Genomic DNA, 26,501 nt, shown 5'->3' on the forward strand with positions numbered 1-26,501 from the left:
TAGTAAGTGCCGGTCATTGTGATCACGTTTGTGAATTGAATTTTAATTCTATTAAACAGCGATTCTAATTAGAGAAAATAGGAGGAATATTATCCACAGGCTATAAAAGCAAAGATATATTAAGCACAAATTTACCCTTTATTACCTTACCAATTAAAAAATTAAATGATACGTGAAAATCGGAAGAATATACGTGATAATTGGAATAATTAATACGTACTGTAATATGTAAATACGAACTAGTTGACATTTCTGTTCGCTGACATTTGTGGGTGGGGTTAAAATTTAAAACAGTAAAAAGATAAGCAATCAATAACAAAAAACACGGCACACACAAATTGCAAGTAACACGATACGCGCAAGTGAGTAACAAGTTACAAAGCTTTAAAAATAGGAATGAAGAGAAGATCTTAAAATTAATTTTTTTATATGATTGAATATTTTATGGAAGTGTAAATACATTTCACTGTAATAACCCACAGAATTCCAGCTGTCGATATTATCGCAAATTCAATAAGATCGAGTTTACTATCTGTTTATGATAGATTTCACTAATAGAAAAGCCCAGGAAAGCCTCTGGAGGTCACAACCATAAATCAGTAAAAACAATTAGCAGATGACTGCTAATTGTTTTTATTGATTTATGGTTGTTACCTCCAGAATTTCGACTGAACCATGTGGTACCGTCGGAGACAATTGTAGGGTAATCTCCAGTGCTGCGGTCTCCTGCAACGATTAAACGGCATGCTGTCCCAATTAAGTGAAGTAAACCCTGGCTATTTTCTCGATTGGTTTCTGTTTTTTAAGATTTGCCCCAAATAAACGGCTGCCCTGATTAACCGGTGGCCCAAATAGCCAGAATCCACTGTAATATCTTTTGTTATTGCACTAATAATTTTTTTTTAAATATTTATATCCATTTTTGCAATCCTTTTTAAATAACTCAAATTATTTCTTTTAAATTTAATTATATTATTCACTCTTGTATACATTATAATGTTAGAATCAATAATAACATTACAAATTGCACAATTTTAAATTATTTCATATCTTTATTCCAAGCATAGTTGAATGGTTCAGATGCACCTGCTTGTGGGTTGCATTAAATCGGTCTCTAGAGTGTTAATTTGATGTTTGAATATAAGAACATTCCTTCTAATATTTTTAATGTTCTTTTATTAAATGAACATTAAAAATATTAGAAGGAATGTTATTATATTCAGTTAATATTAGAAGGAGCATATGCTTTAATATTTATTAATAGTATTATTGGCCAAATGATACAAGGAAGCATGTTTGTGTAGCAATTGTGTTTACTGTATATCAAAATATAAGCCCCAGTTCAATTAAAGTTAGGAAAAAAAGTCCTTGGGCTTCAGGATTAGACATAATAATGAGATATTGTTTCTACTGACTTCAGACAGTTCATTAAAATATACAATGATACAAAATTATTAATTAAAAATAAATGGAATTAAAGTATGTACAAGAATTTAAAATCACTATGTACAACAAAATAAAATGAGGTTAAATACAATAAAAATATGTAAATAAAAGTGCTAAAACATACATACATTATATATGAGACAAGAAGCTTTTGTGGTGGTGGGCCTCTTCAGCTTGATAAAGATAAACTACAGTGAACTAAATATATATATATTACAAAGGAAAATCCCACAATGTTTGTGCATTGAGTGTAGTAAAAGGAAAGGGGGAAAGGAAAGGAGAAGTGAGAAAAATAGATGTTAACCAGCAGACCCTGTGTGATTATTGTAATGCATAGCAGTCTTTTGTTAACTTGCCACCTCCCATTGTGATGTGAAACGGTAGCCTCTCCATAATAGGGTGAATGCGGATCCTGGCACTGATTACTAGTGGGACCCACTGTTGCTATGTGGAAGGCCTCTAACCATGGAAGATGATTCGTATCACAAGCCTAATCCAAAATTTTAACATTAGACTGTTAATTAAATTAAATTAATTAAAGTGCCTTTGACTCATGACCATTCTCAGCATCGTGTGGGAAAAGGATGCAAAAAGTTGTGTGTAATTTTTTGTATTGCATTCAAACAGACAATGTATCCAAAACAGATTAGTGTGCATTGATTCAATTAATTGCTGAAAGGTGCAAGCCACAGGAAATTGGATTAAAATGTTGGCTGTGTATGGTAACGGTTGCCACTCAAAAACTTCCAATGTTAAGCACTAATGAAGTTTTGAGAAGGATAAAGGATATATGCTTTTCTGTATTCATTGACAACATTGAATTTCTTTTAAATTGTACTGCACAATAACAGATGCATCAGCCTTATCTCTACTAGACAGGGCTGTTTGTACAGTAAATAATTTTCTTTCAGGTGGAAGTTGCACCACTCCTGAACAATATGACGTTTATTTTGGAGGCTCCTACTTCCAAAAATATATCCTTATTACTTAATTTGTAGTGGAGAAGAAAAATACTGAGTATGTTTACTGCGGTAAATCCATCTTTAGAGGTTAAGAAATAATTCACAAAATTCAAGAAGACAACTGAAAACTGTGAAGCGATTTCCTTACCTTTTATGCCCCACAAATAGTTGTCATAAAAATTATTGTAATTAACTTATGTATATGCATTTTATTTAACCTACTTATTAGCATTAAGTAGAGGCATAAAATTCAAGAAAGCAAGCTTATTTAGCATCAGCCCCCCCCCCCCATTTCACCCATCCATTCAATCCAAAAGTTTGTCTAGCTCACCCTTGAATTTATGTAAGCTGTCAACATCCACAACAACAGATGGAAGTTTGTGTCAGCAATGAACCACCCACTGACTAAAGGCAAATTTTCACACATCTATTCTACAAGTGTCTTTCCTCAGTTTGAATTTATGTCCCCTCAGGTGATTAATCTGGGCAAGAGGAAGAATCCCATCAGCATTGAGCTTGCTCAAAGCATTCTCAAGGCCTTATACACCTCAATTGGATCACCTCGCAGGAGTCTAGTCTACATATTCTGCAATTTGCAGAAGTTCAGCCTATCTTCGTAACAGCAACCCTTTGTTCCACCCACTAATCTCATTGCCCTTCTCTGTACTCGTTCTAGTAGATCAACATCTTTCCTAAAATTAGGCCTCCATATCTGTATGCAATACTCAAGGTGTGACCTGACCATTGCCTTATACAAAGGGATAATCACCTTATACCTGCTAGAAAAATTTCTATATATCATTGACAAGACCCCATGAGCCTGTCAGCACTGCTCAGAAAACTTCATATCCGACTGCACAAATTACCCCAAAATCTTTTACATTCTCCACTACCCTGAGTGTAGTACCACACAGTTGGTATGTTACTCTGGGGTTACTGATATCCATATGCAGTACTTTGCATTTGTCAATGTTAAACTTCCACTTCTCAGCCCATATGCTCAATTTTTCTAGATCCTGTTGCAGTAGTGTACCATCCTCTGTCATTAACAACCGTACCAACCTTCGTATCGTCTGCGGACTTGGACATTAAGCTTGGTATACTTTCATCAATATCATTGATAAATACATTGATAAATTTAAAACAACAATGTTCCCAACACAGACCCCACGCAAACTCCACTAATAACATTAGTCCATGAAGAGCAGTGTCCATTGATTACCACTGTCTTTTCCTACTTAATCATCCTTTTATCCATTATAACAACTTGCCCTTAATGCCACTGCTCCAACTTGTACAGTAGTCCTCCATGTGCAATTATTCTTATGACCAGCAGCCTTATTGTCTGTTATATACACAATACATTCAAGCTGATAGCAATAATAACTTCTTTTTTCCCCCTCTTTGTAATAATCCAGAATCTCTTGTGTGCATAACTGGTATCCATGTATACAGGCATAGTGAAATGCATGTGTGCATGCATGCCCAATGGTTTAATCTGTTTATTTACTGGAGGGAAATAATTGCTGATAAAATAATATAAAAATTTGTTATTTTTAATAAATTGGGAATGTTAATAATGAAATATACTGTAAAAATAATAATATGCATCATTTCCTGTCTCTTGCCTGCTTCTTGCAAAAAAAAAAAAAAAAAAATTTTTTTTTTTTGAATCTGCAATAGAGTATTTTCTGACTATATTATCATTTTAATACATTTTAAATAAAGAAAAAGGCAAAATTTAAGTACAAAACAATTATAGAGAACAAATAAAGTTATATTAAGAGTTTTCACAACAGATGCACCTTGATTTCAAGCTTGATGTATCCCTGATGTCATCTCACAGCCCTTTGGTTAGAATGATGTGCAGAATGAGGTTCATTCACTTCTTTTATGGCTGACAACCGTACCAACCTTCGTATCGTCTGCGGACTTGGACATTAAGCTTGGTATACTTTCATCAATATCATTGATAAATACATTGATAAATTTAAAACAACAATGTTCCCAACACAGACCCCAGGCAAACTCCACTAATAACATTAGTCCATGAAGAGCAGTGTCCATTGATTACCACTGTCTTTTCCTACTTAATCATCCTTTTATCCATTATAACAACTTGCCCTTAATGCCACTGCTCCAACTTGTACAGAAATATATTTCTGATATTTGGATGAAATTTGTCCATATTAATGACTTCTCTGATGATGAAATGAAGATGATGGTTGAACACAATATCTTTCTGATCAGAAAAAAACATGCTGGTGTACAAATTTTTGATACATTTTATTGTTTCTGATACATTTCATCGTTTCTGAAGAAACAACAAAATGTACCTAGAATTGAAACAATGTAACAATTTCATTGTTTCCCAAGAAACAATGGCTTTCTTGGGATACATTTAAATGTATTCAGGCATTTTTAAAATTAGATTCATTTCTCTCACAAATGCCATCAGGACTTGGAGCTTTCTTGGCATTAAGTTAATATATTCAGAATTGTTCTAAAATCCTTCTGTTGGAAGAATATAGAAGTCATTGGGTGGAGTGTGCTGAACATGGTAGGAGATAATTTACCAAAATCAATACAAGAGTTAGAAGCAAAAAAGTAAGATGCTAGTAAATCAGCTTTATCTTTAGCTGAGGATGCAATAGAACTATCAGGTTTTAACAGGGATGGTAGTATAGATGGACAGAAGTAGTGACAGAAGTAAAATGTTTGGTTTTCATTTGGACAAGAAGCAAGTTTTTTACTCTTAGCCTTTTTGTAATCTGGTGGTGTTTTTTTTTTTTTTTTTTTTTTTAAATGTAAACCCCATGCACTAAAGGTATTAGAACCTATAGTACTTAGTAACATGCATGGGTTGAAGGTTCAAAAGATATTTGTTGGCATGAATTTAAACTTGAATTTCTGTAGATTATAATTTTCAGGAAATATGTATGAGGGGCATTAATATTGATCAGCAAATTTTCAATATTTTTTTATTTCTTTGAAACTATTATTTTTTTTTTCTGTATTAAAAATTTAGCAATTTGCATTTCTTAATAAAAATGTAATAACATAAATGTCATGATCCTGAAGTATCACAGTGTGGACTGTACTTGCATTGATGTGTAAGTATTTTTAGGTTTTTACTGCCACTGTTTTGAATTCCCCTCCCTCTTGCTATATCAGTACACTTGCTATATGTATAGATGCTTTTTCACACTCTCAACTTCACAGTCTTTAGAATACGCACTACATATGCATAAGGGTATGCATGTGTAGTGTGTATTCCCCACAGAAAACAACAACGAATTTCATGATTTTAACATCACAAACATTTCCTTTTAAACTAGAGGCAGCTTAAATAGGAATTCAAATAAAAGTGTTAATTTTATGACATAATTCTTTAGACTTGTCTCAATTTAAATAAGTCTAAATTATCTGTGATTTTTGGTTGTATTCATTGTAATGCTGATTCTGAAAATAAGATTATATACATAGTGTTTCATTTAAAAGGTACCCGGGGGGGGGGGTATAGTTTGCTCATTTTTAGGTTTAGTCTGGACTTTTTCTGTCATATATAAACTGAAATTTTTGAGTTTGATGTTAAAATTGGACTAAATATTACTATTTAGATTTTATGATTTCTAAATTTAAATTTTGCTTAATCAACTGCTTTTTCTCAGTGGGGAAACTATTCCCTTATTTTAGTCTAAAAATGTATCTGTATAAGCAAACCTATTTTATTTGAAACCAAAATAAATTCAATGGCTGCAGTGTGAGGAGACATGACACAGCTGCACTCTTAGCTAACTATTCAAAGTTAAGCACTAAGATAAAACATTATACAACCATTGTTTCCTTTCTTCTTTGAAAAAAATTGGTTTTCCGAAGTACAGAGATAATGTTTTTAGGCTTAAACAAAGATGGGGAACAACTTTCCCATTGAGAAAAAACAAAAGCACAATGGTTGTTTATTTTTATATATTTTGTAATTTTTTTTTTAAATTTAGAAGCCATGAAATCTAACTGATAATGTTCAGTCCAATTTTAATATCAAATTCAAAAATTTTATTCGTTATGACAGAGAAGGTCCACATAATAAGTGGCAAGTAGACCTGTCCATGTTTTAATTTAAATATCCTCTATATGTCATTTTGTAATGAGTGATATATACTCTGTATGGATAATAATGGTATATTTATTTTGTAGTTTTGCCACTTTCCAGGGATTGTGTCATTTTACGCCTTTGGGAATTAGACCTGGATCTCAATTAGGCAAGTATAATTTAATTATGTGAGCAAATATTTTGAAACTTTGCTCATATAATGTGATATATTTTCAATTTGTATTTGAAGGATTTGCATCAATAAGAAGTATTCATACATACCTAATGGTGTTTCTAAAGGTGGGTTCTGAAAATCACTTGTTTAGCCAATTAGGCTAAGAAATTCTTTTTAAAAACTTCTTATGAGAGTTTTGGCTTACTGTACTGCACAGCTGCCAAGTCTGAATTTTCAATAGAGAATCCATATTTTTGACTTGTTTAAACCTCTTCTTCATTTCACAATTGTAACATAGTTTATTTTTTCCATCTTTTTGTAAAAAATAGGAAAACTGTTAAATTCTAATTTTTTAAAATTCTTCAAATTTCTTCTCTTTTTTCGTTAAGAAATTGGCAAAGAGATATGTCATTCTGTGTTGTATGAAGTGTGTGCAATTTGGAATGTGGGAAATAGCACTATTCTCTGTAAGGCATGACTGCAGAATTTCATCATGCTTGTGTGGTGTGAGGTAATTAACAATGTCTTTCAGTAAGATGCCATAGAAATGTGTAATAAAATTTCAGAAATACACAATATGCAATATTCTCCATGTATTACAAATTCAGGAAAAGATAACACACTCTTTGTGTATTGTATGTAGATGTGATTTTTAAATTTAAAAGGTGGGAAACATGATATAATCAGACCTGTGAAAAAAAATATGCGTGAGAACAATTAAGCACCATGTAGAAAGAAATGCAAAAATTTGATGTAGCATTTCACAGTGATGATAATACTGTTACACATGATGAATATTTATTCATATTACAATCTTCATAAAACAATCATAGAACAATCTTCTGATTAGTTGTACTAATCATGCAGGTCATTGTTGATAAATATGTTTCTGACAGGAAAAAAACCAAAAAAATATAGTTGTGGAAGAGAAAAAAAAACCCCATAAGGCATTGTGAAATTGCACAGATAGAGAAAGAAGTGGTAGTGATGACTCTGGAAAATGTGCCATTTTTGATTGCTACAGATGACAGTAATCAAAATATTCCAAACTGTATCCCATTGTGGTGACCTTCTTCTGATATTTAAAAAATAAACAAATAAAAGTAAACTCGAAAGGAGCTTAATCTCATTGCTAGCAGGGAAGACTGTTCTACAGGGTACAGTGTTGGGCATCTTCTGAGCAACCTAAAAGCATGTGAGATTCCTTTAACTGTGTGACACTTAGTGTTGATAATGCCTCTGTTATAGTAAGCCAGAAAACTGGATATAGTAAAGGTACAGCATACAAGAGGAGATTGAATGCTTGGTGGTAATAGGTTGTCCTTGTATCACTAATTTATGTGCTGAAGAGCCAGCCTGCATGCCTTCCTGTGAGGATGGACAAATCTTTGGAAGGAAAGATAAATTGAAGCAGTTTCAATTAATTCATGCCACTAAAATAAAGATTTTGAAATGTATGTACGTATTAGCATTAGCAAAGACACATGATGCAAGAAAGCAAGCTTATATAGCATCAGCCAAAAAAAAAAAAAAAAAAAGAAAGAAAAAACACCCTTATTTCACCCATCCACTCGCTCCAAATGTTTGTCAAGTTTTGCCTTGAATCTATTTAAGCTATCAACTTCTACAACAGATGGAAGTTTGTTCCAGCAATCAACCACCCGCTGGCTAAAGGCAAACTTCCGCACATCTATCCTACAACTAGACTGTCTTTGGGTAAATGTCAAAGTAGACTGGTGGAACAGTGGCAACCTCTGACATGTTTATTTAAAGAAGTGCTTATAGTGGGAAAAAAAACACATTTGACCACTTTTCAGCGTCAAATGGAAGCAGGACAGCAGACAATCTGTAGTGAACAATACCGACCTATTTCCAAATCCATTTCATGAACCAGAGGTTTTAAAAGATGTTCTTGAACTCCTCGAGAAGATTTTCTGAATCACAAACTTCTGTTGAAAGCAATCCTAAAAAAGCCAAGCAAGCCGATAACCACGTTATTGTGGTTATCAGCTTGCATGGTTATCATGGTATGGGCATGTTATCATCACTTGGGCAGAAAGTCTTTACTTATGCAAATTCTAGAAGGAAGGGGATGAATCAGATTGGTCCACTTGATATCGATGGTTCAACTGTTGATGATCCTGCTTAGGTAGCTAACAAACAAAATGAATATTTTGCATCTACGTTCACATATAAGGAGTTATTCAGGGAGGGGAATTCCAGAGGTCTATTCAACTCTGGCAGTAAGCTAGATAATCTTGTAATAACTGAGAGTAAAGTGGAGGAGAAATTGTTGAAGATAAACATAAGAAAGGCACCCGGGGTGGATGGAATCTATTCAGTTATATTAAAGGAGGTGGCAAAGGAAGTAAGCAAACCCATAGCCATAATTATGAGAGCTTCCCTGGACTCAGGGGAGGTACCCATGGACTGGAGTTAAAGAAGCATTGCAGGATCATCTAGACAAGACTTCAGCTTTAGCTCGGATACAGCATGGGTTTGTTAAGGGGAAGTCTTGTCTGACTTATTTGATTGGATAATATGATGTAGTCACAAAGGAACTGGATGCAAAGAATAACTTTGATATCATATATTTGGATCTTAGAAAGGCCTTTGATACTGTTGCACATGGAAGACTGCTGCACAAATTGGAGCAGTGTGGCATTGGAGGCAAATTGCTTCTATGGATAAAGGGATGGTTGAGTGGGAGAAGATAGAGAGTGGTAATCAATGGACACTGCTCTTCGTGGACTATTGTTATTAGTGGAGTCCCTCAGGATTTAGTGTTGGGTCCATTGTTGTTTTCTGTATTTATAAATGATATTGATGATGGTATATCAGGCTTAATGTCCAAGTTTGCAGACGATAAGAAGGTTGGCAGGTTAATGACACTAATGACAGTACACTGCTGCAACAGGATCTAGAAAAGTTGAGCAGATGGGCTGAGAGGTGGCAAATGAAGTTTAACATTGACAAATGTGAAGTACTACATATGGGAGACAGTAATCCCAAAGTAATGTATCAACTCTGTGGTACCACACTGACAGTGGTAGAGAATGAAAAGGACCTGGGGGTAATTGTGCAGGCAGATATGAAGTTTTCTGAGCAGTGCAGATGGTCTGCAAGAGTAGCTCATGTGGTGTCTTGTCAATGATATACAGGTATTTTTCTAGCAGGGATAAGGAGGTGATTATCCCCTTGTATAAGACAATGGTCAGGCCACACCTTGAGTACTGTATACAGGTCTGGAGGCCTCATTTTAAGAAGGATGTAGAGCTGTTGGAACGAGTACAGAGAAGGGCAACAAGATTAGTGAACAGGACCAAGGGTTGCTGTACCAATTACAGTGTCTGGAGACTAGGCACCTGCGAGGTGATCTTATTGAGGTGTATAAAGCCTTGAATGGTTTGAGCATGCTCAGTGCTGATGGGATTCTTCCTCTTGCTCAGAATAATCGCCTGAAAGGACATAAATTCAAATTGAGGAAAGACGGTTGTAGGATAGATGTGCAGAAGTTTGCCTTTAACCAGCGGGTGGTTGATTGCTGGAACAAACTTCCATCTGTCGTTGTAGAAGTTGATAGCTTAAATAGATTCAAGGCAGAACTTGACAAACATTTGGAGCGAGGGGATGGGTGAAATAAGGGTTTTTTTTTTTTTTTTTTTGGCTGATGCTATATAAGCTTGCTTTCTTCCATCATGTGCCCTTGCTAATGCTAAGTCTGTTCATGTTCCTCTCTTCAGGCTTGAATAAACCAATTTTCTTGTTTCTTTTAAATGTTATGGTAATGTTTCGAAAACTGAATATAGATCTTCAATCCAGCATACCTCACATCCATTTGCTGAGATCATTAGTTCTAGATGTGTTGAAACATGTGATGTTTAAATTTGTAACACAGATTTTAAAATTTTCTACTCCCATTTTGGAAGTAGATTACCAGAGTGTTTAGAATTAGAAGGATGTTTTATTCTTATGCATTTGGTCATGGAAAGTCTAAAATAAGAGGAGAAGATTCTGTTCTTTTGTCATGAGGAAGTACTTCATTGTTGCATATGACTGTATGATGCAAACATTTCCATTGAGAAATGTTGTTGTAACTGCCGAGACAGCACTAATTTCATGAGTTGTCAGTGCATTGTTTTCAGATTTGAAATTTTTTTGTGTACAAGTTCTCAGTACTTCTCAGTATCATTGAGATAAAAAAAAATAGATGGAGCAATAGATGTTTTGCAGTATTAATTCTATCAATTTCAGTATCAGAACCTACCAGACACTATCATAAAGAAGAAAGAATTGGTTGTGGAGCTCACAAGGAAGTTTGAATCACAAATTATCCCAAGTCATGCTTGGCATTTTAACAATTTCTCATAGTAATGCCAAGTTTGATAGGATATTCAGCCAGATAAAAAGATGATACTCTCTTGCTAGCCAATTCTAGAGAGCAGGACCATTGTTACGAACAAAACTTGGATAGATTTCTGAAGAGAGCTAATATTTGAAAGCTTACTCTACTTTACTGTACTGGTAAGAACCTATGGCTGTATTTAAATATATTGAATTGTATGTTATCAGTAAATAATTTCAAGTTTGGATTTTAAAAACCCTTTTGCGTTTTAATGAAAATCTCTTGCTTTTCCTTGTTATCTGATCTAGCTTTTTGAAAGTCAAATGTTGGCGGCTATGGTACTGTCTTCTAGCTACATCACTTTTGCCCTGATGATAGCCTATCATGCAAAAAAACTGTCAAAAGCCTTGCAGAGAACCTTTGCAGGGGCAAAATTTTCAAACATTCAGCACACACCTCTCACACTCATGATATGGATAGTATCAATATCATGAGTGTTAGGGTGTTGAGCATACGTAACATATTCACTGGAAACATTGCACTTGTGCAATGTTTCCAGTGAATACATTATGTATGCTCAACACCTTAACATTCATGATTTCTCTTGGAATGTGTTGTTTCACCTACAATTTTTGAGTGTCTGATTAGGTCAATTAGTCCAGCCATTAGCTTCATCAGGGCTAAAAAGCAGCTTTGGAGCACATTTTGGGCCCCACAGCTCAATCTTAAAGTTGGTGTATAATACAAATGTTGAGATAGTGAGTAGGTTTCTCATGTTCTCTTCAGCCATCTCAAGATCTGGTATTCCATTTACAGCGTGCCTGAACAGACCACTGTATTTCACAGGCATAGAGGGGACCTGGCAGTAAGCGTCTCTCTGTGTATTTCTTGATTGTTTTTGTTTGAATCTCTTTTAATTCTTGCTTAATTGACCATAGAAGCTTATGCTTTCTTTTTAATTTTTATGACATGGTTTTTGAAAGACCAGTCTTGGTTCCATATTAACCTTAGGTCTACATGTGATGCTGTCATCTGGATTTCCATTGGTGTTGAACCATAAAATGGTTAACATTTTATTAAATGATGTATTCTACCTTTAGTTTGTCTGCATAGATTATACAGTTTGGGTTATTGATTAGGAATAGCTGAAGTGTAGCTGGAAAAAGCTTGCCTAACAGGATTTCCTGTTAGGCAGGCTTTTTGCAGCTACACTTTTTCTTCATGCTTAATTTTTAGTTTTCTTTCTATGCTTAGAACATCCAGTATATTTAGTATTGACTTATATCCTTACTTGCCTTACTCTATATCGAGATATAGAGTAAGGCATGAATGTTTATGTTAGTATTAGCAATGGCCACATGGTGCAAGGAAGCCTATGGCTTATGCTGCATCAGCCAAAAAAAAAATTGTCATACAGTGGTACCTTGGTTTGCGAGCATAATTCGTTCCAGAAATGTGCTCGTAATCCAAAGCACTCGTATATCAAAGTGAATTTCCCCATAAGAAATAATGGAAACCCAGATGATTTGTTCCAAAACTCAAAAATATTCATATGCTGTAAAAATGATTAATACAAAATATATACATACCTTTTTATATTTTTAATATTTAAATTTAATATACGTAAAGCAATCGAATTTATTAATTATTGGGTAGGACGACTTTCACTGTCACTAACGGAATCACTGCTATCTATTGACTTTCTTTTTGTGCGACTTTAACAAGGAACCTATCCAATGACACTGCTTTTGCCTCCTTTTGAGGATTTCACGGAAATATGACATTGCATTGTTGTTAAACAGATTCATCGCTCGCACTATTACAAAATGAGGAGGCACGCTTGATACACATAAACAAAGCTGCGCGCGTGTAGCAACTGAATAAACACCGTAAAGGCAGAGATACACTATTAACACCTCACATTTTACTAAAGCACATTTCTAGGGGTTACTACCATAAAACAATAAAAACAATTTCCAGTTGCGTTCCTGCTAGTGGAATCTGTTATAAACTGGTAGTAAACTCGATCTAATTGCATTTGCGATTATACTGATAACTGGAATTGTGTTCGTTTTTACGTTATTATGGTAAAATGCCCTTCACTGATATAAAAAACATAAATACATTTTCAGAATCTTCTCTTCATTCCTATCGTGTTACGTTCGGTTGGGGTGATTCTGCGTTCGACTGACATTTCACAGGCGCCTCCGTAGCCAGGTGGGAAGGAGCAGCAGTGCGTAGCACACGCTTCTTGATTAGACCGGGGTTCGAGCCCGTCACCACCAAATACGGAGGATGCGGAAAGGTCAGGGAATGACCACCGCATATCCCGGAGCAATATGGCCTTAGTTGCTAATGCTCCTAAAAACCAAATAACAACAACAACAACTGACATTTCTTGTAAACACAAAGGTGAATCGTGCAAAAGCGAATTCGGTTCATGTTATATAAGATATTGTTCCCATATTTATAAATCGTGTATGATCGAATTTCTTGTAAACACGAAGGTCAATCGTGCAAAAGCGAATTCGGTTCATGTTATATAAGATATCGTTCCCATATTTATAAATCGTGTATGATCGAATTTGTGTAGTGTAAACACGTGTTATATGAGGACTAACTGTACTCGTATTGCAAGACCTCGCTCGTTTATCAAGTTAAAATTTATTAAAAATTTTTGCTCGTCTTACAAAACACTCGCAGACCAAGTTACTCGCAATCCAAGGTATCACTGTATTCCACTGTGTAAATATGACTATCTGTTGTTTTTCTTTATTGGCTTGCTGAATTTTAAATACATCTCTAGAAAGTTAGTTTTGATCATCATTTGACTGCATTTTGTAAGTTCTCTGACCTATGTGGAGTTTGTATTTTTGGCCTATTTTTTTGGTTTAAGCCGAAAAATCTCCTCTTTTTCCTCCTACTTACAATTACCTGATCTCCAGCTTTTTGAATGTCAAAAGCTGACAATTATGTAGTAGGGATGAAGCTTCAAACACTTATTTCTTGCACATAACATGAATAAGTATAAAGAAAAATTTTTTTTTTTATGTGAACCCGAAACACGAGAGGTATTAGAACCTGTAGTACTTAGTACCGTGCTTGGGTTGGAGGTTGAGAAGACGAAAGATGATATTTGTTGACATTGGACTCGAACTTCTGTAGATTGCAATTCTCAGGAAATACGTATGAAGGAAGGTTGTTCCAGAAAACGGCAGTTGAATGAATAAATGAGGAAGATGAAAAGTTGGTTCTGTGGGTTTGAAGTTGGACAGTAAATGGTTGTTCGCTGGTGGTGGCACGTGTTCGGACTGTTTTGAAAGAGAGAGCGGGAATTATAGAAGCCAATTCAGAAGAGCAGTGCCCATGGAAGTATCTGTAGAAGAGGCATGCAGCAGAAACAGTATGTCTATGAGAAAGCGAGTGGAGAGACTCTGTTAGAGATGAATCATTAATTAACTTAACTGCCCTCTTCTGAATGGAATCAAGAAGCCTGAGAGAGAGGTTTTGGGGGCACCACCCCAGATGTGGGAACAATATTCCATAGCAGGGTGGATTTGCGATTTATACAGAGTGAGCAGCTGTTTGGAAGAAAAGTAATGCCGAGAGTGAAAGAGAAAACCAAGTTTTTTAGATGCAGAGGAAGCAATATTTGTAATGTGCTTGTGCCAAGAGAGATTAGAAGTCAGAGTAATCCTCAAAAGAGATATATCATTTTGTCTAGAAATCGGAGTGTCACTAAAGATAAGCATAGGAGCAGAAGAATTCTTTTTGCGAGATATAAGACAAGACTGAGTTTTAGAAGGGTTGAAATCAACTAAGTTGTCATTGCCCCACTGGAGAATTACCCGAAGATCGGCATTTAAGGAATTGGTAGCAGATTTTCGAGAAGTTGAAGCTGATTGAGCAGGACAAGGTTTCTCAAAATGGAAAGTTGAATGCAATGTGCTATCATCGGCAAAACTATGGATAGGATTTCCAGTCAATGGAAGAAGGTCATTAATATACAAGAGGAAAAGAGTGGGGGGAAAGAACTGAACCTTGGGGGACACCGGGATTAGTGGAGAAGTTAGAAGACAGAAAGCCATCTACCATCACCCTCAGTGAGCGATCAGAGAAGAAGACTTAGAAATTAGAAGACTTTTATGCCAAACACGATCGAAAGCCTTTGAGATGTCAAGAGCAACTACTTGTGTTTCACCGAACCTTTCCATTGAATTAGTCCATAAATGGGTAACATAAGCCAGAATATCACCAGTGGATCGACACTAATGGAATCCATACTGGCGATCGTTGATCAGATGGAAGGTTTCTAGGTAGTTTAAGAGTTGGCGGTTAATTGATTTCTCCATTACTTTAGAAAGAGTAGAAGTAATTGCAATGCGACGATAATTGGATGGGAGGGATTTGTCACCCTTTTTAGGAACTGGCTGGATATGAGCAAATTTCCAAGCAGAAGGAAAAACACCTTTGGAATAAGAAAGTGAAAAAAGGCGGCAAAGAATAGGAGTAAGTTCAGGAGCACAGGTTTTGAGAACAAGTGGAGAAATACCATCAGGACCTGGAGCTTTCTTAGCATCAAGTTTCATCAAAATCCTTCTGATATCCTTTTGACGGAAGACCACAGGAGGCATTGAATGGAGCGTGTTGGGAATGGTGGGAGGTGTTTTACCAAGATCATTAATACATGAGCTGGAAGAAAAATGGGATGCTAGCAGGTCAGCTTTATCCTTGGCTGAAGTGACAACAGAACCATCTAGTTTGGACAGAGGTGGGAGCAGAGATGGGCAAAAGTTGCGGCCAATAGCTTTGGCAAGAGACCAGAATGCTCGGCTACCATTAGGGCAAGAAGCAAGTTTTCTACTCTTAGCCTGTTCAAACTCTAGTTTGGACTGATTAATAACTGCTTTACAATTGTTGCGAGCTTTGGTGTAGGCAGAAAATGAAACTGAAGAATTAGAAACAAGCCAATTACGATATGCAACATTCTTCTCTTGGACAGCCTTAGCACATTTGTTGGAGAACCAAGGTTTAGATAAAGGACGAGATTTTAAAGTGGAGTGTGGGATAAAGGATTCCATTCCTGCAAGAATAATTTCACTGACACGATCTGAGCAAACGTTGACATCAGAAGTTTTGAAACAGTAATCAGACCAAGGAAGAAAGGAAGTCTCGCAGGTCATCCCATTTTGCATTCTTGTAATGCCAAACAATACGAGGTTGGGAATAGCATGAGGTAAAGGTTCCATTGGAGAAGAGACAATCACCAAGTTGTGATCTGAAGTGCCTAAAGGACCTCTCACTTCGACCTTGTATTTAGAAGGGTTGTTTGTGAGAAAAAGATCAAGCGTATTGACTGTATGATTAGGATTGTCCAGTATTCTTGTAGGTAAGTGAACGATTTGTGCAAGGTCATTAGTAATTGGAAAAGCCTCAGCATCTCGACCAGCTGGGTCAGTGTGACTAGAAAACGGAAGCCAGCTGGAGTTGTGAACATTAAAATCACCAAGGAAAATTACCTCACTGTTAGGAAAGTTGGACTGGAGAAAATCAAGTTACAAAGAGAGGAAGTCAAAGAGCTCCAAGTGATTAGTGGAGTTGGGAGAATGGTAGAGACAACAGATGAATTTGACAGAATGAGGTAGAGAGATTTTAAGCCAGAGAAGATCAAAGAGAGGAGATTCCAAATTGCCAAGTCTCTGACAGGGAATATCAGAACGGACATATGCACAAGTACCACCTTTGAGATGAAAGGAATCATACAGCGAATAATTGGGCATCTGAGATGAGCAGTAACTGAATCAACCGATAACTGAGATTCTGTCAGAAAAAGTACATGGGGTTTGGCAGACTGCAAGTGAAAATGGACATCGTTGAGATTAGAATTGAGACCACGTATATTTGTGAAATGAATTAGGAAGTGCTTGGGAGGTTTAGATCTTTTCGCAGAATAAAACTAAATTATTGTTAAAACATTTGAATGTGATTCATTGAACTATTGACCCTTTTAAATTAAAACTAATATTCTATCCCCCCCCCCCATTCCTGCAGTCTTAGCAAGACAACTAGATAAGCACACAATAGGATACCTAACATGGAAGGCAGGCCACCAGTCATCTATGAATAGTACTATAGTATGGGATACCAGCAAAGGCCATTTTGTTGGAACAGTTCAGGTAAATTATAAATATTTTATTTCAATTGAAATTATTTACATACGTTGTTATGGAGAATATTGTTAGATCATTTATCTTTGTAAAAATGTAATTTTGTTAGCAACATTCCATTTACTTTGAAATATTATGAAAACATTTTAGAATTACTTATCAGGTAATTGTTAATTGAAGTGTTATGTTTTTCCGTTTATGATACATAATGTTACAACATCTGGTTAAAGTTATGTGCATGTCTTAAGTGAAATAGAAATATTATGATGAGAATTAAATATTCATTTGAGATTTTATTGTCAAGGGTTGGCTATAACTAATCCCTCTTTGGTCATAAAATTATAAAGACAACAGATACAAAGCTGAAATTTATATAATTTAAGGACAAAGAGGCATTAGATATGGACCAACCCTTGTACAATAAAACGTCAAATGAATATTTAATTCTTGTCACAATATTTCTATTTCACTTAAGACATGCAATATAAAATTTCTGTCTGATTTTTTTTTTTCTATATTTTCTTATTTCTGAGCTTTTTCAAAAAAAAATCCAAAATTATGGCCAGAGTGTTTTGGGAAAGAGAATGCAAAATTTTGGTTGTTTTTTGGTTGATAATGGGGTCATAATGGAAGACCCTGTCTCATCTGTTATCAGACCTTCAGAAAGATCTCTTTGGAAGTTATTGCACTCCTGCAACAAGTTTTAGGAGATCTCTTGCCTGGAGAATTTAATTTCTCTTGTTAACAGCTTGATTACCCAATTGCATCATATTTCCTATAATCTAATGTATCTAAAATGGTTAATGCACTTTTCTTTAAACTTGTTAATTTTAAATTTATACTTAAAATTCTTGCTAATGTACTTCTCTTTGAACACTGTAGTGGGTGTTTCAAGAGAAGTATATTAACATGGGTTGTTCCATAAGGTATGTACCATTGCATATGTGGCCATTGCCCTGAGATTTTTCAATTATGTCATCTAAAATCTTAGCATTTCTTCAGTGCACATAGACTTGGTCTTCTGCTTTTGGCTGGTCATAAATGTTAGTGACTGTCCCCTCCCTTAAAACATGTAAGTCATCTTTGAACATTGCTTGTATCAATAGTGCCTTGTTGGTGTACTTTCCTCAATTTTTCATGAATCCAGGAAGCTGAGTTTTCACTCAACTTGAAAGGGAAGTCTTATAACTGACTTGGAAATAGGTAGAAACAGACAGCAAGTTTTATTTTAGCATATTTATGTCTTAATATCTATACTAGCAATACAAGGGGCATTCAATAAATTATCTACCTAAGGTACTTCCCATAGTTATATTTCAATGATTCATGATTTATCAAGTTCCTGTATATCTTAGCTTGAATCATACTAATTTTGGTCCCACTGTGTTTTTAGGTTGTGCTACTGTAACAGAAAGAAGGAAGACACCTGTATCAAATTATGGATTTTCTGAAATTAGAGCATGATTCATTCATCAAGTTTCTCACCAAAGAAGGAAATGGGGCAAAGGCCATTCATGAAAGGATGGTGGATGTGTGTGTATGGCAACAGTGCACCTTCACAGTACCAATTCTGGTCAAAACAATTCAAGTGGGATAGAGAGTCCATCAAAGATGATCCATGTCCAGGAAGGACTGTGTCAGCAACCACTCCACAAATGTGCCAAGCTGTGGAAACCCTTGTGCTGAATGACAGACGTTTAAAGGTGTCCCAAATCTCTGGAGAATGTGACATATCTGGGGGAACAGTTATAACCATCCTCCGTGAACATTTGGCGATGACTAAGGTCAGTGCAGGGTGGTTCCCCAGATTTCTGACCCCTGTGCAGAAGCAATTCATAGTACGGTGTTGTGAGGGGAATTTAGAGCTTTATGGAAGGGATCTGGAAATTTTCATCTCCAGAATTGTTATGGGTCACTGGAATCCTGAGACCAAGCAAGAATCAGTGCAATGGAAGCACAAGGGTTCTCCCCCAACCAAAAAATTTCGGGCACAACCTTTAGCTGGCAGGATTATGGCCACCATTGTTTGGGATGCTGAGGGAATTTTGTACATTCACTACTTGGAACACAAGCAGACAGTCACTGGGGAGTCATATACATCCCTACTGTACAACCCAAGGGATGTCATAAAGAAAAAATGCCGTGGAAAATTTTCCAGAGGTGTGCTGCTTCTTCAGCACAATGCACCAGCCAGTGCACATGTCACATGCTGTTGCTGCTTTGAGAGACTGTGACTTTACAGAACTTACCCATCCACCTTACAGCCCAGATCTGACCCTCAGTGACTGTTTCCTGTTTCAACACCTCAAGAAAACATGTGGATGTTGCTTTGTTGATGATAATGAACTGAAGTCTGTTGTTTCTACATTCTTTGATGGACAGGGCAAAGAATTTTATTTGTCTGGTATTTCCTCATTGCCAACAAAATGGAACAAGTGTATTGCAGATCAGGGGAGTTATATTGAAAAATAAAAAATAAAAGATTTTTGCCTCTATCTCATTTCCTTCATAGGTAGATAGATAATTTATTGAATGCCCCTCATATATAAGACCTTATGATGCCAACTCGATAACAAATATTTTCACCCAAGGGGCATTACCAATGGGCTGTCCCTTGTATCTTAGATCTTTTACTGTATCATTTATTATATTAAGTTGATGTAATTGCCACCATTCATATTACATGGATGGCACTATAAGAAGCAGTTTCAAGGGATGTTGTTTTGTAATTTTCATGCCAAAAAACCGTCAGCATCCAATGAAGCCACAGCTTTTTTACTACCTTCCTCAAACACCGTGGAAGGAAGTTAAGTGGCAGTGAAATAATTTTAGGAGTAGTAGCAGCCTTCAAAGGTCAAGCTCACCTGTGGTTTTTACATACAAAGGTGACCTGCTGAAATTGTGATGTATCCCAAAATATCTGCAGTAAGTGTTTTTCTCTTTAGAAAAACACTATAACACATTTAGAAAAACACTATGTAATATTATCAGTCAAGATAAAAAAAATAATTGCATATGATTACTTTCCATTCAATAATGAAAAATATTGATATGCAACTACATTGCATGTTTTTAATGCTGAGCATATCAAACACCCTAGACAACCATGTGTTATATAAAAAAAAAAGCAGACATACAGTGGAAAAGCAATGTACGATCATTTGTAATTACAGTAAACTCTGTAAAACCTGGCACATTTTACCTCATTTTTACCAAAAAAAAAAAAAAAAAAAAAAAAATCAACATTTTACAATCAAGAAATATAAAGGAAACAATCTGGCACTCTTATTAACAGATGCATTATTCTTTCAGAATTCTATGCAAAAATTTGGTGTTTCTCTCTTTATAAGATGCTTGCAGGACTATCTTCTTCTTTATCTGTTTTTTCAGCCTAGCAGGGATTTAAACTGCATAGATAATGCAGGGGTTTTAATTCTCACCAGCAGAACAAACGTGTCTTTGTAACAAGTTTCCCTGGCATGGCATTGCTTTCAGACAGATGGTTTTCTTAAGAGGTTGATTGACCATTTGTTTAAAATATGAGACTGCTGTGACATCCTGTTTCAAGATTAACTGGCTCATTAAATAGCAGGTTATCTCTAAGTGGCAACACATAGACAAGTTGTAAAGAAGTTGTTTGTGAGCTTCCATATGGTGAATGAAATTAGTTTTCAAGTTGAAATATAGTTAAAGCTGTATGTTGAATGTAGTGCAATACCATGGAAACTCATTGCAAAGGCAAGTTTGTTCTGCTGTGAGAAATAAGATTATTCCATTATCCATGCAGTTTAATTCCTGCTAGCTACAAAAACAGATGAAAGGACAAAATAATTATGACTGTTTACAGACATAAATAAGTTTAGTTGTTTGTGCTTAATATTAATTGAAATGTTCTCCTGCAACTGCTCAACCCACTAAGTGTGTGTATACATCTCTCTCCTCTCTCTCTCTCTCTCTCTCTCTCTCTCTCTCTCTCTCTCTCACTCTCTCTCTCTCTCTCTCTCTCTCTCTCTCTAAATCCAGAAAATTTTAAAATCTGGCACCTCTCAGTCTGTAAGGGTTCAAGATTTTAAAGAATTGACTGTATAATTTATTTGATTAAGTTATTATATTTTAAAAGAACACTATAGCAAAATGTGTTGATAATGGTTGTTAGATGATGCCATCTTTAATTTGAACTTAACAACCTACGAAACATGATGTACATACCACGAGCACTTGTGAATTTGATTGTAAATATTTTGTATCCTGTAATCAGTTGGCTTTGTACTAGATTAATGAACAATTTAGTTATTAATTTTTTTTTTTATTTTAAACACTTTGTAATTGTGTGAAAAAAAAGCTTAAAATTCTTTTTTGCCTCATGGAGTTTGCAATGAAATCAGAAGTAGGACATATCACTATTTTAATTTAAAAAACTTATGAGCTTTATTTTTGATTCAATGCTCAAGATTTAAATAAAAGTACTAATACTAATATTTGTTATGTTAATTGCTCTGTTAACCAGCTTTACTGAAAGGAACATGAAAATCAATGTCACTTGCTGTTCCAGTGGTATTGGAGAGAAAACAAAAAAAAATCACATTATGCATTGCTGCTTTTGTCTTATTAATGTAAAAGACTTCTTCAAAAAGTAAAAGTGCATAACATTCTCCAACATAGCATACTAGCTGCTGTGCAATTAGTACTACATAGTGAAATGTTAGTGTTCCCACACCTCCTAAATAATGGATATTACAAAGCAAGATTTTTGAGGATAAAACACTGCATGTGAATAAACTAGATAGGGAATACCAATCTCCTGTATCCAAAAAATCTTATTTGATCACTGTTAGACCTAAATGATTGAAAATAAATTTATGGTTGTCTAAAAACCAAGCTGAATCCTAGCTAAGCTCCAGTTTACAAGGAGGGAATTTGCTCACAAAAGAAAACAAGGATTTCTGTTTTTATTTTTATTTTTTTTTTTACTAAAATGAAAATTTCAGTATATTATTTTCTATAAGAAAAAAAAAAATTAGTTTGTGCAGTAAAGTTGCTAATGGCATTAAAATGTAAACAGAACTCCCAAGATGGTGACTGATCATTGATTCATCAAAGTTCATTTCAAAAGCAGTTCTACTACATAATGAAAATGGCCCCGAGTGCCAAGCGATATTTTGTGCGATACATAACGTTCTTTCTCAGCGGATTAGTTATATTTATTTTCCAGTGTCTCTATTCTTCTTGTTTTTCATAAGTGATTCTTTACTTAAAAGCTTTGAAGTAGAATCCAGAAAGGAAATACACCTTTCTTTCCTTGTGTATATATATATAATCCGTACTAACCTAACTAAATCTCTAAACCGCTTGGTCACTGGTGGCACCGCTCCTGCCTCCACGTGGCAGGGCTGGTAACCTGGGAGAAGAAAAACACTCTCCCGGGGCAAAAAGGAGCAAAGATGGACATAAATAGACATGCCACTTATGGATCTCATGATCCAGATCTCTCAAACAGAGAAGACTTAAATGCAGGTAATGCAAAACGGCAGAAAAAAGAAGGAACAGAAACCCCTGCTCCTCTTTTTTTGATACTGCATTCTTTGACTGATAATCCTTTGAGTAAGCTCTCCCCATTCTTAATACAGAAATGTCTTGAAAATGTGGCGGGCCCACCAAAAATGGTTCGAAGATTAAAATCCAGAGACCTTCTAGTGGAGATGAACGAGAATAAGCACTCGGAAAAACTATTAAAAATATTGACTTTTGGTGGAATTCCCACAAAGGTTACCCCGCATGCCACCTTAAACTCCTTTAAAGGGGTAATAGCCGAGTGGGATCTCCTTAATGTATCTGAGGAGGAAATCGTTCAGGAATTAGGCGATCAAAATGTAATAAATGCCAAAAGGATAGTCATTAAGAAAGATGGGGTTCTTACTCCTACCCGAACGGTCATTCTTACATTTAAAACACCAATTTTACCAACAACTGTTAAAGCTGGATATTTAAGGTGCAAAATTCGACCTTATATTCCAAACCCAGTCCGGTGTTTTAAATGCCAAAAATTTGGACACTCACAAGCAGTCTGCAGGGGTGTAATCACCTGTGCCTCCTGTGGTTCAAAAGAGCATGTTCACACAGACTGCCCCACTGAAATACAAAGCTGCCCAAACTGTAAGGGGAATCATTCAGCATTTTCAAAGGAGTGCATCCAGTGGCAGACTGAAAAGAATATACAAAAGTACAAAGTGGAACACAAGGTGCCATACCAAGAAGCAAAAAGACATTGTTTTTAATTTCAAATAAATTGCCATCTTATTCTTCAGTTGTAAAAAAGCAACGATCCATAACAGTACAAACAGATTGTTCAGTTCCGCCAAGCATTTCAATTTCTGATTGGGCAAGGTCAATTCTCTCTACACTAAAAGAACAGCCTACCCAACAGCAATCAACTCATTCGGTAAACACACCATTGACAATACCGCCAGATAAAAATTCTGTACAACAGCCAGTTAATCAAACAAGCTCTGAAAGAAATAATCAAAAAACCAGTACTGATACCATGGACATAGATAGAAATTCACATTGAGATGATCCACTTCTTGAACTTCATGCAGAAGAGGAGGACATGGACGTTACTAGACCAAATTTCCCAAAAAGGGAAAAAAGACTAGACAGGTGCAAACAGACCACATCCCGTAAGCAAGCAGACACACCCGATAATCCTCAATAATGCATAGAATCATTCAATGGAATTGTCGCGGACTCCGAGCTAACATAGACGATGTTTATGACTTAATTACCAAATATAAGCCTGCTGTTCTTTGTCTACAGGAAACAAACCTGACCCCTAAAATAACTATGAGCATAAAACATCATATAATGCTTAGAAAGAATAGGAACGACTCTAATACATCACATGGAGGTGTAGCATTGCTAGTAAACTCCAGAACTCCTTTCAGACCAGTCCCACTGCGAACAACTTTAGAAGCAATCACTGTTAGAGTTATGGTTAAGATAGCGGTAACAGTTGTTTCCATATACCTTTCGCCAAACTATTCATACTCTCTAGCAGATTTGAATGATTTAGTTACCCAGCTGCCACCACCTTTCTGTATCTTGGGTGACTGGAATGGGCATCACTCCCTATGGGGTTCCTCGCACCTTGATAAGAGAGGTCAGTTACTTGAAAAATTTCTTGAAAGGCACAACTTAACATTATTAAACAATGGGACTCACACGTACGTGCATCTTTCCTCAAGGTCAACTTCTGCAATTGATCTTTCAATATGCTCGCCAAACCTCCTTCCTCTTATTGATTGGACGGTTACTGATAACCTGCGAAATAGTGACCACTTTCCAGTAGTATGCACACTATCGGCTAACTCTCCTCCTCAAACTGAGATAAAAACTGTTTGGAAATTCGACAAAGCTAACTGGAAGAAATATCAAGAGCTGGCACATCTAGATATTCAGACTATTGAGACCCTCACCATTGACTCTGCCGTAACTTACATAACTCAGCAAATGATAGCAGCTGCAGAAACCAGTATACCCAGATCATCCATGAAAACTCGCTCCCACAAAAGTATGGTGGAATGAAGCCTGTAGCAATGCCAAAAAAGAGAAGAATAGATACTGGAACTTATTACGTAAATACCCAACCACAGTTAATCTCATACAGTTCAAGAAAGCTAGAGCTAAATCTCATCACATAAACGAATAAGCAAAAAAGAGACATGGTCCAAATATGCCTCCTCTATAAACAGAACCACAAATATCAGAACCGTTTGGACTAAAGTTCGAAGAATTAATGGAAAATATCCACCTATAACCACTCCGATAATATTTCTAAAAGGCAAAGAAATCTGCAATCCTCCCGATATTTCTAATACATTAGGTGAAACCTTCGAAAAAATCTCTGCTGTAACCGCTTTTGAGCCAAGTTTCCAGGCACATAAAGTACAAGCAGAAAAATATAATCTCAATTTCAGTACTTCACGACAGCATCCATATAATGTACCCCTTACCATGGCAGAGTTACGTAGTGCACTTGCAAGATCCAAAAATAGTGCTGCTGGCCCTGATGGAGTGTACTTCACTCAAATGATATATCATTTGAGTGAAGAATCCCTTTCTGCTCTGCTAAAACTGTATAATAGAATCTTTGGCGAAGACTACTACCCTACCAGTTGGCGTCATTCTATTGTATTAGCTTTCCCAAAACCAGGAAAGGACCATTCAGATCAAGCAAATTACCGACCGATAGCGTTAACTAGTTGTATAGGAAAAGCATTAGAAATAATAATTAATGCCAGATTGACATGGTTCCTAGAGACTGAATGCATTCTAAGTCAAAATCAATATGGATTTCGAAGAACTAGATCAACACTTGACCTTATGGTCAAAGCTGAACGAAACATCCGAAATGCATTTCTCAGGAACGAACACCTAGTGATGATATGTCTTGACATCAAAAAAGCTTTTGATACAACCTGACGGTATGGAATTCTTCACGATCTCTATGAATCCGGTCTTCGTGGTCATCTTCCAAAATTTATTCAGAACGTTTTGAGCAATAGGACCTTTCAGGTACGATTTCACTCTGCTCTCTCGCAAACATTTGTGCAAGAAGAGGGGGTCCCTCAGGGTTCTGTGCTTAGTGCCACGCTCTTCTCTCTCAGGATTAATTCCATTACCAAATGTATTCCCGACACAGTCGAAACTTATCTGTATGCCGACGATCTGGCAATCTCAAGCCACTCACAAAACATGCGTTTCATTGAAAGGCAGCTTCAAGGTACAATTAACAAGCTTGTTCAGTGGGCCAAAAATAATGGATACAGACTTTCAAAACAAAAAAAACAACAGCAATTCATATTTGCCATAAACGGAATTTACATCCAGATCCCGATTTACATCTTGATTCTTATCCAATTTCTTTTCAACAGAGTATTAGCTTTCTTGGACTAATTCTGGATAAAAAACTTAGTTTCTTAGAGCATATTAAGCATATTCATACAACCTGTCTAAAGAAGCTGAATCTCCTCAGGGCAATTTCCGCTATGTCATGGGGTGCAGATCGGTACATGCTGCTGCACTTATACCGGTCGCTCAAAAGATCCAAACTAGACTATGGGTCACCTGCATATGCCTCAGCTAAAGAAAGTGTATTAAAATGGCTCGACCCAGTACATCACAATGCTCTCCGAATTGCACTGGGAGCTTTTCGTACATCGCCAGTTCAGAGTCTCTATACGGAAGCACACGAACCACCCCTATTTCTTTGTCGGCAAGCTCTGTTATTAAGTTATGCAGCTAAAATCAGAAGTTT

At 36.0% G+C, this 26,501-nt stretch overlaps 1 protein-coding gene across 1 annotated transcript in view; it reads left to right on the top strand.

Moving 5' to 3' along the window:
• The window catches only part of LOC150079257 (dnaJ homolog subfamily C member 11), a 247,344-nt gene that overhangs the window by 121,015 nt on the left and 99,828 nt on the right, over nucleotides 1–26,501 (top strand). The window contains exons 8-9 of the mRNA XM_090384090.1: nucleotides 6,606–6,670; nucleotides 17,073–17,197. Coding sequence (XP_090240216.1) covers nucleotides 6,606–6,670; nucleotides 17,073–17,197 — 190 coding nt within the window. The remainder of the gene's footprint in view (nucleotides 1–6,605; nucleotides 6,671–17,072; nucleotides 17,198–26,501) is intronic.

Source organism: Mastigoproctus giganteus, chromosome 10 (genome assembly GCF_048544385.1).
Source record: "Mastigoproctus giganteus isolate SK-2022 chromosome 10, ASM4854438v1, whole genome shotgun sequence".
Taxonomy (NCBI): domain Eukaryota; kingdom Metazoa; phylum Arthropoda; class Arachnida; order Uropygi; family Thelyphonidae; genus Mastigoproctus; species Mastigoproctus giganteus.